The sequence below is a fragment of the Crotalus tigris genome, unplaced genomic scaffold (genome assembly GCF_016545835.1).
Source record: "Crotalus tigris isolate CLP2741 ecotype Arizona unplaced genomic scaffold, ASM1654583v1 scf7180000024286.1529876, whole genome shotgun sequence".
Taxonomy (NCBI): domain Eukaryota; kingdom Metazoa; phylum Chordata; class Lepidosauria; order Squamata; family Viperidae; genus Crotalus; species Crotalus tigris.
The window spans coordinates 1,045,967-1,058,907 of NW_024100459.1; the positions used below are offsets into that span (position 1 = coordinate 1,045,967).

Below are 12,941 nucleotides of genomic sequence, written 5' to 3' on the forward strand. Positions count from 1 at the left end.
GGCTGTCCAGTCTCTTCTTAAAAACTTCCAGTGTTGGGGCATTCACCGCTTCTGGAGGCATGTTGTTCCACTGATTAATTGTTCTAACTGTCAGGAAGTTTCTCCTTAGTTCTAGGTCAGTGGTTCTCAACCTTTCTAATGCCGTGACCCCATAATACAGTTCCCCATGTTGTGACCCCCAACCACTTATACATCAGCAGGTGCCAGGGGCATGGCCAAAGAAAAGGGGGAAAAATGGCGGACAGCCTTGTTTGGCGACCCCCGTGAAATGGTCGTTCGACCCCAAATGGGGTCCCGACCCACAGGTTGAGAACCACTGTTCTAGGTTGCTTCTCTCCTTGATTAGTTTCCATCCGTTGCTTCTTATCCTGCCTCCAGGCGCTTTGGAGAATAGCTTGACTCCCTCTTCTTTCTGGCAGCCCCTGAGATAATGGAACACTGCTATCATGTCCCCCCCTCGTATAATGTATAATAAAAAAAAAGTTGACTGACAAAAGTTGACAACATATGACAAAGCTGTATACCAGTAGTAGTAAAATTAAAACGAATTTTTATCTATAAACACAATTATTTTAATTAGGAGTAAATTAAGACATTTTTATAAAAAAATTCTCATTAAATGAATTTAAAATTTGCTGTATATCCAGAAGATTGAATTGTTTGATACAATAAACTTTGATCCAGTTATTGAGAAGAGAATGTTTCCAGACAATTTAGGATATAGTTAAGGCATATACTAAGCAGATTTGATAGAAGAAAAGATAGCTAACCTTTTGAAAATATTTCTAAGCTTTCTAAGACAATAGCATTAGCTACTGAATAACTGAATTTAGTAGCGCCAGTGTTCTATGTTCATATTAAAATAAGAATACTCAGACTAGATAGCTTAAGGAGAGACAAGAATTATTTACAAGAAAGTAAAGATTTTCAGTATTAAGATTATTTACAGAACAATTTGAAAGTCAGCTTTAAATAACAGTCAGGCATCTAAATGTGCTAAGCTTTTGGTCTTTTCTTTGTTTTCTTTCTTGTATGTGTTTCTTCCGTCTGTCATCTCTGTTAAACAAAAAGGTGACAAAATAATGTTAGCATTAATGCACAAATAAGTAAAATGAAGGCAAACTTAATTTTATTATTCATACTTCATGCAGTTAAGTTTTTAGCTACTTGCCAGAAATCCTTGTCTTTTTTCTCTATGTGATCTAATTTTTGGCATAGGGCCATCAAACTTCTTTTAAGGAATATACTATGGAGAATTTTAAGAAAGGCTCTGTGTTTGATCAAATTTCTACGATTCTAAAATGAAAAAGGTATAAACTTCAAGGTTACCCAAATGTTAATTTAATGAAGGCAGAGGACAACAGAATAATCATAGCACTTGACAGGGACTTTTAAGAACTGACATTATATACATGCCTGGTTTGAAGAGGTGGCTCTTTGTAATATTTCTTGCGGGAAGATAGTCTCTGGTGAGTCTCACTAGGGTTGCCCCATGGTTTCAGTTTTCCTATATTGATATAAGGAAAATGTGTTACTTGTCTCTTTCCTGTTCTCATCTGCTGCATCAAGTAAAAGAGCAAATATTTCCCATGTTTCTTTTGTGAGAAAATTTTGCCTATGTGAAGCAAGTTAATATAGAGCCAAAAAACAAGATACTTTATTAGCAGTATCACAGCCAAAAATATACTTGTTTGAGATAAGAACAAACTCAAAAAGCAAGAAATAGCTTGTTTTAACTTAGTTTCTATTAATATGTCAAATTACACGATAGATTAATTTGAGATTAATAATGTACATTTGAGAAAATAAAGGCAAATTGCAGACAGTATGTGACTAAATTCTCAATTTGTTTGCAACTGCTAATATTTTCATGCTCTTTTGCACTTGAGTTATTTTTAAAACTATGGTTACCTTTGTGTGGCTGATAAGTAAGTGGTCTTGATAGACTTGCTTGTAGATCAAATACTGATTTCTTGGCGCTTGTGGGTTCTACAGTCTGATTTATAAACTTGAAAGGAATGACAGCTATAAGGAGAAAATCAATGTAGTGATAATAAGCAACAAGATCATATTCATTTAACTTTTGAGTTTAAAAATGGGAATAACACTTGAATGCTAGAATACAGCTTTTTTTTACCCTTGGTACCAATTTGAATAGTATAAAACTACATACTGGAAACAAAAGGAACACCGTCTTGACTGTGTAAAGATTCTGCATAAATATTCTCCACAACAATCACATGTAAATGAAGTGCATGTTAGTAATTATACAGTTCTTCGGAAAAGTTACCAGAATTTGTAACAGAAGTTTCTGTTGTCTGACAGTTCACTGTTCCTTCTTTGAAGTCTTTGCTAGTTATACATTCACTGCTTTTCTGATTATCTGGAGTGCAGTTTTTCAGAAATGAAGATTTCCTAGATGGAGTCTTGATAAGGGAACGTTTCTCTTCATTGTCTTTTGTAGATTCAGAAAACCTAACAAAAACATATTTATAGTATTCAGTGGCTTATAATTTTATATACACTTCATCCAAACAACTAGGAGCATATAAAAATATTGAAACATTTGAATATCCTATCACAGAAAACACTGGAATTAACTCAGAATTCTGTTTAAAACTTTTTTTAGATTCTACATATAACCATTCTCTCAAATGCATACTTCATTTTTACACTGAGAAAATGCAAAAAAAAAAAAAGACCTAAGTCCAAACAATTTTAAGTATTTTTGTTTATGAATATATATATATTTGGATTCTATGACCTTAAATTTGGTAATTCACACATTGCCACATGTAAGCTATTTTTATTTAATGCCACATATCATCTTACCTGACATTCATTTTAGTTGTAGAAAGGCTGGTTGAACTGAAGGATGATTTTTGAGATAGAATACTTTTATTTGCAGTGCCAAGGGAATTGCGTTTTGAATGCCGCAGTTTTACTGGAGTGCCTGTGGCAGAAAGCCTATTCTTTTGAGAAGGGGGACTTAATAAAACCCCTCTGGAACTGGAACATACCTGCTGAGATGAGGGACATGTCCATGTTTTAGGATGTTGTTTGTTGAAAGGAAGTTGAAGTTATTAACGGAAAATTTATCCTTACCTTTGAATTGGTATTTAGATTTTCTTTCTGAGAAGTCTTCAGAGACTTATTCTTCTTAGCCAGGATCTGCAATTAGAGACCTAGGATTTTTTCCCCCTCTTAACAATTGCTCATAATAAAATACCAGGATGCTTTTAAAAACCAATGCTAAGCATAGAGATGAACAAATGATCAAACAGAAGCAAAAACTGTTAAAAAAATAGTACTGCTTTTCTTCTTTACTCCAGTTCATCTATCACCACAAGAAACAATGGAAACTTTAATTACCGTAATTTCCGGCATATAAGACAACTTTTGAAAGCATTGAAATCGGCGCCGAAGTCGGGGGTCATCTTATACGCCGAGTCATCTTATACGCCGGAAACAACAGTAGTTTCCGGCGTATAAGACGACTTTCTAGGCATGCGACTCGGCGCCGAAGTTGGGGGTCGTCTTATATGCCAGAAAACACAGTAAGAACTTATATTTGTTTTAAGCCACAGGTTTCTTGTGATGTTCAGCCTGAGCTCAATGTAGTCATTAGGAAGATTCCTGTGTTTTTTAGAAACTTTAAGTGGTCCATGAAGAGCAACAAAAAGTGATATTAACATAAGCCAGAATTTGAGCCAAAATAGTTTTTTAAATTTTTGCAAACTTAAACCACTTGAAATTAAGAAAATCTAAATTACTTTATGGTCAGTCCAAAACATAACTTCCAAAGTTAATAGCTACTGATAAAGGAGAATATTTGTAGCTGAGGGTTGAAATGAGGGGATCTTGGTAATCTCTGAGCTTGGCTGTTTTTCTTGCAGTTGTTTCATTACCCAAAGATAACATTGCCATACATCAAAAAAATCTGACAAAGCACCAACAGACTATTACAACCACATGGAATCAGCACACAAACCAACTACAGCCCTCTAAAACATCCTAAGTAAACCAAAAGATCCAGCAGTCCCAGAAGAAAAAACAGGATTCATCTACAACAGGGGTGTCAAACTCAATTTCATTGAGGGCTGCATCAGCATTGTGGTTGCCCTCAGGGGGCCGGGAGAGCATGGCCAGGGTGGGTGCAGCCTACTGGGTGGGCGTCGATGGAGTGGGTGTGGCTTATTGGGTGGGTGTGGTCAGCTCTACATTGTTCATGTCAAGGGGGCCTGGGCAGGAGTGGGACAGATCTGAGGGTCTCTGGCAGAAGGGGGTGGGACCAGGGCAAGTGCCAAGGCATGGTCCACTGGAGGAGCCTCACCGTTCCTCTCAGGCCATGCGGGGGAGGGGGGGCCTTATGGAGCTAAGACTCAATGCGTTTCAGCATAGATGGCCACCACAAAATTGTACATTGGCTCCCGGCTGGCTTGGGCCAGAGCCAAGGCAGAGGGGGCCGTTCCCTCACTGTTTCCAAGATGGCTTCACGGGCCACATGAAACCACTTCGCAGGCCGCATTCGGTCCCCGGGCCTTGTGTTTGACATGTCTGATCTACAACATACAATATAAAGACTGCAACAGCCATTATGTAGGACAAACAGGCAGAAGACTAGCAGAACATCAACTAGCAGTCAAGACGTGATGAAAATTCTTTAATTTCACAAAATCTGGACAGATTCAACCATAGTTTCAACTGAGAAACTGATCATCCTAGACCCAGCCAAGTCCAAAACCACTATGAAATTCTTCTAAACATGGCACTCTGATAAATTGGCTATCAATATATACATAAACATAAACAACATCTACATAATGTGTAAAAAGAGACAATCAACAAGCCAAAAAGGGAACAAAAAGACCAAAACACCTCCCCACCAGCAATCAACACCCAGATGAGCATAGATTTAACACCAAGATTTAACTTCAGAACAGCGTTCAAGCAAACAATACTCCAATCAAAAAACTGTCAAACAATAGTTCAACAGCCCAACTAAAGCCCCCAGCCCAGCAACACTGATAGGAAAGCCAGTAGATAAATTGAGAGCAAACCCCATTCCTCAGTAGCATTGATGTTGTCTACTTTGGGTAATGAAACATCTGCAAGAAAACAACTCAGAGAGCACCAAAGATCTCAAAGTTAATAGCTCCAACAAAAAGAACTGTATCATATCAACACTCTAACTAGAGAGCCAGTTTGGTTTAATAGTTAAGACACTAGCCTAGAAACCAGGAGACTGCGTTCTAGCTCTGCCTTAGACGTGAAAGCCAGCTGGGTGACTGTGGTCAGTCAGTCTTTCTCAGCCCACAACATCAGACTTGGGCAACAAGCCAATTAGGCATTTCCTGTCACAATCAATAGATCAACACTCGGTAGGTCAGAAAAAAAAAAAGCAGATCCCACACCTGTGAGAAAATAGGAAAAAAAATCAGTACTCTAACCAAAAAGTGTACATATAGTCACGTTTTCACTTCATGCTGAAAATCAGACAAGGGTTATGACAGATATCTTTCCCTCAAAGACATTTTTAAGCTTAGTGCCTTGATTGAAAACCTTCTCTCATTCCATCTACTCATCTCTGAAGCCAAGAAAATACAGAAGCTCTCAGCATAGTTAGGATTATTTTTGTCACGCATTTTCATAACATGATTTCCACAAAAGATTAGTTATATAGACTGATAGATGATAGCTAAAAAAGTGTCCACTAAACTGAGTAAGATAACCAGGCCTTAATTCCTACCCAAGCTAGCTCATTGAATGTCTGATCATATATGGAATCATTAGTTGAAATGTTAAACAATGTTTGCCACAACTCTGTATGGTCAATTTCTGGACCAACTATATGTTTGGAGAAGTGAAATTACTATTCCTTCTTATTCATCATCCTTTATCCTAACTACTTGAGTTGCTATTTTGAACACAATAATGGCTTTCCCCTAAACCTACGGGGAAGGAGGGGAATTTATATTTCCACAGCCAGGCTTCCTATGCAATACAAAGCAATCTCGGGGCTTTTTCCCTGTTTGTTATATATGTAAGCAGGACACATCATTTGGCATTTGCTAGTTAGGCAAAAATATGATTTGTCATAATGTTATTATTGGAGAACAGGTCTTCAAGAACTGTGAACAAATAAATCCCTTAAACAGATCATTGGACTTAACCTTTGAAGAATGGAAGTATGATTAAATTGGCCAGGTTTAAATATGGGAAATTTGAACATGACATAACTATCACCATTTTTTGAGGGGCTCATAGAACAAATTGATAAGATTATCTCCAAAAATAAGATAGGCTATTTTTTTAAAGGCATCTTATAAACACGTTCTTTTAAATGACTGCATAAGGGACATACTGTAATTTCATTCAATTCAATTTTAATATATCTGGGGTAGGAGAAAGATCACTTACCTTCATTTCATTAGCTGAATTGCTGAAATTACACATTTTATTTTTCCTTTCAAAGTATTCATCAATAGATAACATTTTCTTGAACTGAGCCTCATGAATTTTCTTAAAATCTACAATATTGAAAAGTTTATTACTCAGATTTTTCTTGTCTTCATTGCCAGTTCATTTACCTGATACTGAAACAAGAAAAGTCAACTATTTTTTTAAAGTAATAGGTTCACGGGCAAATGTTTTAAGGCACACCCAGAGAAGACTTACAATGCGGCAAATTAATTTTTAAAATAAAGGAGTACAATTAATTTGGAATGTTTATTTCAGTTCCCTTACTCATTCCAAATTAACTGAAGCTATAAAATATATAAGGCATACCAAATGTTGGGTCCCATATGCCAGGGTTTTCTAACCCCTAGTCCCCGGATGGGCATTGGTCCATAGCCTGCCAAGAACCAGTCTTTAGAAGTGAGCGAAGCCCCAACTGCACACATGAGGGATTTAGACAGCATGCAAACCCAGGCTCCCACAGTCCACAGAAAAACCGCCCTCCACGGAATCAGTTCCTGGCGCCCAAAAGGTTCGGAGCCACTATCATAGGCCAATTACATTTTATTAACTTTTTTACAAAAAAATTTTACACTTCGGAATATTCAAATGTCACATGTGAAGTGAATGAGAAAGCATTTAAAATGAAATGGCTTCCAATTTGAACATTTAATGTAATTTATGCAATAAACTGCCTGTAGGTTCTAACTTTGATACACCCTGTATATTGTCAAGATTCAATATATCGTATATGCCGGCGTATAAGGCGACTTCCGCAAGTGTTAAAATCGGCGCCAAAGATGGGGGTCGTCTTATATGCCGGAAATACTGGTAGTTTCCGGCATATAAGATGAGGTTCTAGGAATGCGACTCGGCGCCAAAGACGGGGGTCGTCTTATACGCCGGGTCGCCTTGTACGCCAGCATATATGGTATATTTTCTTTCCAGTTCAGTTATTTCTTCTCTTCCTGATTCACATTCAGTGTTCTTTCCTTTTCCCCCGCCATGAAATAACAGATTAACAGAGTTGGAAATCTTCTAGTCCAACTCCCTGCTCAAGCAGGAGTGGAGACTGTATACCATTTCAGATAAATGATTGTCCAATCTCATTCTGGAGGCAAGCCGTTCCACTGATTGTTCTCACTGTTAGGAAATTTCTTCTTAAATCCAAGTTGGACCTCTTTGATAAGTTTCCATTTGTTACTTCTTGTTTTGCCCTCAGGTGCTTTGGAGAATAGGTTGATACCCTTCTTTTTTGTGGCAGTCCCTTAGACAGCAATAATCCTAATCATATTTGTTGCTCTTTTCTGAAGTCTCAACATCTTTTTCTTCAGCTCACAACCCTATCAGCATATTGTTTTATTTTTTGCTGTCTCCAATGAAAGGATAGAGGATAATGTGCAGTCACATGCACTTACATATTATATGCATATAATCTTTTTTTAAACAGAACACTGATTAACAATCTCTGTAGAATAAAATAACTATTGTTTTAATACTTTGGGGGGGGGGGGTGTTTCTGGCTATTGCTGAAAAGTTTCCAATGTAATATATTTCCCCATTTATCTCCAGTCTTTTGATTTATAAACAAGTAAACATTCTGTGCATACAGTCATTATGCTTAACATACATACCTGGGGTGGAAGAAATTATTCCTTTTCTTCCCAATTTAGATTTGCTTCCTGTGCAAGTAGTTTTCTTTCCAGAAAGAGAATCCAGTAAAGTTTTACCTGAGGTAAACATATTAGATGCATCTCTATGAAACAATCAAAAAGATTCATAAACTTCTCAAGTTCTAAGTTGGTCAAACTTGGTTTTGCACTTCATGTGTTAATTCAGCAATAAGTTAATTAGATTATTTCATTCAAGCTGCTGAGTTAAAAGGTAGAGAATACAAAGCCACATTCTTCTTTTAAGGAGTTTGTTATTATGCAAGTACAGTAGTCCATGCTTAACAACCCTAATTGGGAGTGGAATTTCTATCACTAAGCAGTCATTAAGTGAAACATCAGGTGAAGGGACCATTTAGCAACAACACTTCCAGTTGGCTCATTAGCCAAACACCTTACACGTCTCTGGCCTTGGAAAGAGTCAGTAGCTTTCTCAGTTGGGCACACCTTGTCATCAGTGGGAAGAAAACAAAAGTCAGCTGGAAGCAGTGGGGATAGGCAAGTGTTGAGGTCCTACATGCAGGTGAGCTGCCAAGCACCAAAATTTTGATCATGTGACTGGGTGGTGGGATGGTGCTGCAATGGCCATAATTTCAAGGTTAGGTCAAAACATCCTTTCAGCTGCAGTCATAATTTCAAAGTCACTGAACTACTGGTTAAGTGAGGACTACTTGTAGTAGATGCTATCCTGCTTGAAATATGAGTTATCTAGTCAGAACTAAAACACGCCACAAAATACTGGACATTTATAATATCCAAGCTTCCATCACATTAACTTTATGGCTGGATTGTTAGACAAGGCAACGTTGAATATTTGGATATTGTTTCCTCCAAACTATGTTCAGTTTCTGAAAATCCTATGTGATTTTACAGATGACAAAAACTAGTGACAAAGTTCAAATAAATTGTCCACACACTTGTCCTAAACGTCAAAGCAAAACAAATATTCCATTTATAAATGCAAATTACTTTCAACTCCTTTTTGCCTAGTAGAATTTCTTTCTTTTTGTTGACTTGGAGTGACAAAGTCTTCTAAGTTTCCTGCTGTTCCACTGCTTTGTGATACATCATTTTGGTTTATTCCCAGTATCCTTCCAAATCCTGCATCCTGGAAGCATACAATGGAGTTTCACTCAATTTTCTCATGCAGGCAATATATTTATGCAAGTGTATTCATATACAATTCTTATTCCATTCAATACACTTATTCCTGTTATTACGGTAGTTCCATATAATATATAAATTTACAGACAGAAAAGGGACACTATTAATGTCAAGGCTAGAGAAAAGTTTCAGAAGCATGCATACAGTAGAAACTTCCATTTCCTGACAACTAATAGAATAAGCATTGCAAAATAAATTATATAGCATTGCAAAATTTATGTTCCGTTAAAGAATGTGTGGAATTAAAATCCATACATCTTAATGTTGTCAAGTTTGAAACACACAGTACTAAATCACGTTTATAATAAAGTCAAAAAGGTCTACTGAATTCATAAATTACTATGATATATATATTTCTATTTTTATACTCTTCTTAATATTCACAGTAATCAACCAAACTTAAAAACAAGGAACTTGCATATCTTACAATTTCATATAAATAGTATCACCTCTTTCTCTGAATCCAGTTCTATTTTTTCTTCATTAAGATTTTCTTGTGTAGTTTGCTGGGCATTATCTTCTTTCTGTTTTCTATGCCTTTTGGTGATTTTGGATGGATTTACGGAAATTTGACTGCCATTCTGTTCCTCAATATCTGTAGATGGGGATGTCTTTTTGATACCCTGTAGAAAAGAAACTGAGCCATTTTATTATCATCTTCATATTTCTTTCAGTGACAAACCATAAGGTATTATTCAGTTAACAACAGGGTGGATTTGATTTAAATCGAGTTGATTTAAATCACGATTTAAATCACTAAAAGGCTCAATTTAAATCAACTCAATTTAAATCATAATTTTTAAAGGGCAACTGTCATCTCTGTCCCACAGCGGCTCCTCCTCTGACCCACCATTGAGTCACCAACAGTCCCATTCACTTTAATGGGGCGGCTGTTGATGTGGCAGTGACACAACAAGGAGAGGGACATGGCGGGCAGCAGGTGAGTGGATGCCTGCTAACAGGCACTGCCATGATGATCTGAAATGACAGGTGCTCTTTAAATGTAAGGACTCATTCTTGCTGGTAGTTAGAATCTTTAATATTATTATTTGCAAACAAAATGAAGGTTTCCTATTTAGAATAATAAGCTGTCAGGTTAGTAAAACAGTGATATCAGAACCGATTTTAATAGGTTAATAGGTAAATCACACATAGTTGGAGAACTAGTCAAATTCTTTTATTTAATTAAAACACTTAAGAGCCTGGTACAGATGCATTTCTCTTCAAACAATCATATAGTTTGTAGTGTACATAGATTTGCAAAACAATGGGATAACTTTGTTTTATAATTTATCTCATGGTTACTGTGAAATTGTGTGAATGCATCAATGTAGTGCATGTTATCTCAGCTTACAGAGCTTGGATTCGTTGAATGAATTTACTAAAAATGTAAATATTGCAGAATATACAGCCTCACGCTACATAACTAGGCTCCATGTCATGCTGAATAAACTAAATTCTTAATGTATATTAAATAGAAAACTATCTTTAGATAGATTTTAACCCAAAAGCATTTTATTAAAATAAATTTGATAAAAATAAAAAAATCCCATTTTTAAAAAAACTTTTTGAAAAAAATCATTCATTATCCACCTGGTTAACAAGTCTAAAAGTTGTTTGTTCATAGTAGTCTGTCCCCAAAACTGTTATGCTAAAGAAAATCAGATGAACATAAATATAAGATTACTTCTACCAGATCCATAGCCAGACAGCTAAATAATGTGCTTGAGGCTTTTCATTATATGGAAGGAACAGGATTTACTCTATTTTAAGATACCGTTGCTAGAGGATAAATGAAATGGTCAAAATGTGCCCTTACCATATTTTTATTTTCTTCACAGAAGTGATTCTTTAATGCATTTAACAGCTTGGTTGCCTAAGAGAAAATAATTATCAAAAAGGGCTGTTATAAATCAAGTTACTGCAGCTAGGTGTAAAAACCTGTAACACATTTGTGATATATTTGTCTCACTTCAGCTGCCTTAAGGATGGGAACCTTGCCCTTCATTAGGTGCTTCCTAGCTGAGCTTCAGGCCTATCTTCTGATCATAACTCCCACAATTCTACCTCTTGGTTCCCAGCTAAAGCCACAGAATCTCTCATTCCAGCAGCCTCTCTGTCCTTTTGCAAAAGGTGTAGGGATCACAGTTGAATCAGCCCTTGAAAAGCTTTTGGAAAAAAACAAACCATATCAGCTAGTGGAGATGACTATACATTTTAATTGGACAAGTAAAATCCCATCTTTAGAAGGCCAGATCCTGAAGTTGAAACTCAAATATTTTGGCCACCTAATGAGAAGGACTCACTGGAGAAGGGCCTAATGCTGGGAAAGATTGAGGGCAATAGAAGGGGACGACAGAGAATGAGATGGCTGGATGGAGTCACTGAAGCAGTAGGTGTGAACTTAAATGGACTCCAGAAGATGGTAGAGGACAGGAAGACCTGGAGGAACGTTGTTCATGGGGTCGCGATGGGTTGGACACGACTTCGCAATTAACAACAATAAAATCCCATCTACCATCACACCCAGATTTTCATCAGTTCTTATGACAAAGGCAGAGAAGTAATCAGAGATTACACTAAATGTTTTTCGAACTTAGCAAGGGTTAAGAAGCATGGATATTCCCCATGCTGGTTGGGGAATTCTGGGAATTGAAGTCCACATAATTTATCGTTGTCAACTTTGAAAAATACAGTACAGGTAGTCCTCAATTTACAACAATTGAGCCCAAACATTATGTTGTTAAGTGAGAAATTCGTTGAGTTTTGCCCCATTTTACAACTTTTCTTGCCACATTTGTTGACTGATTCACTGCAATTGTTAAATTAGTAACAGTTGTTAAGTGAATCTGGTTTCCCCATTGACTTTGCTTGTCAGAAGATTGCAAAAAGTGATCACATGACCCTCATAAATGCAAGTCAATTATCAAACAACCAAATGTAAATCACATAACCATGGGGATGCTGCAACGGTCATAACTATAAAAAGTAGTCACAACTCGCTTTTTTTCAAGTGTAATTTTGAACGGTCACTAAGTAAACTGTTGTAAGTCGAGGACTATCTGTACTAAATCACACTTGTTCAGCCCTGCTTTAGGGAACGGAGTACTAGCATAATAAAATCCACGTAGTCAACCGAAGTCACAAAGTCATGGTTCTGCAACGGCAAGATTCACGACTCGCATTATGCCCATTTCCAAGGTTTAGTTCGAGGTGGCAACCTATAGTGAAGGTATCGAGACGTCCCTTGCTCAAAAGGGCTGGCCAGGGACCCGCTCTCTCGGCTCGCCAACTATCTAGGCCAAAGTGCTTTTGCTTCCCCACCCGCCTGGCCAGTCCAGAGCTCACCTTGAGGTTAGCTTTCAACCCCGCCGACTTGGCCAGGGACTGCAATTCGCTGTATTTGAGCGCCTCCAATTGAGACGAAGAGAGCGCTTCCATGACTGGCAATTACTCGCCCAACAATCAACTCTCTCTTCGAGGAGACGCTAAGGTTCAACCGCCGCGTCTCTTCGGTCCCGCCTTTATTTTCAAACTCCCCAATCGTGGCGAAATCTCTGCCGAGCCCTTGCTGGAAAAGCCAATCAGATCCCAGGATGAAAACGTTTATAAATAAAAAGGGGCCGTTTTGTTTCCCTAGAAACTTGC

The 12,941-nt window shown here is 37.3% G+C and overlaps 1 protein-coding gene across 2 annotated transcripts; it reads right to left on the minus strand.

Annotated features, from left to right (window-relative positions):
- Positions 1-361: 361 nt before the first annotated feature.
- Positions 362-12,778, minus strand: NUSAP1 (nucleolar and spindle associated protein 1). Of its 2 annotated transcripts, none has more exons than XM_039323920.1 (12): positions 12,642-12,778; positions 11,113-11,169; positions 9,743-9,916; positions 9,099-9,237; positions 8,094-8,189; positions 6,421-6,530; positions 3,106-3,171; positions 2,833-3,020; positions 2,291-2,475; positions 1,912-2,025; positions 1,417-1,507; positions 362-1,056 (listed from the first exon to the last, which is right to left on the minus strand). In XM_039323920.1, the coding sequence occupies exons 1-12, from the start codon at positions 12,732-12,734 to the stop codon at positions 969-971; spliced, it is 1,401 nt and encodes a 466-aa protein (XP_039179854.1). In that variant the 5' UTR covers positions 12,735-12,778; the 3' UTR covers positions 362-968. The 2 variants fall into 2 exon arrangements, with proteins under 2 accessions (XP_039179854.1, XP_039179853.1); XM_039323919.1 differs by having other exon boundaries at positions 2,833-3,023.
- Positions 12,779-12,941: the final 163 nt, after the last annotated feature.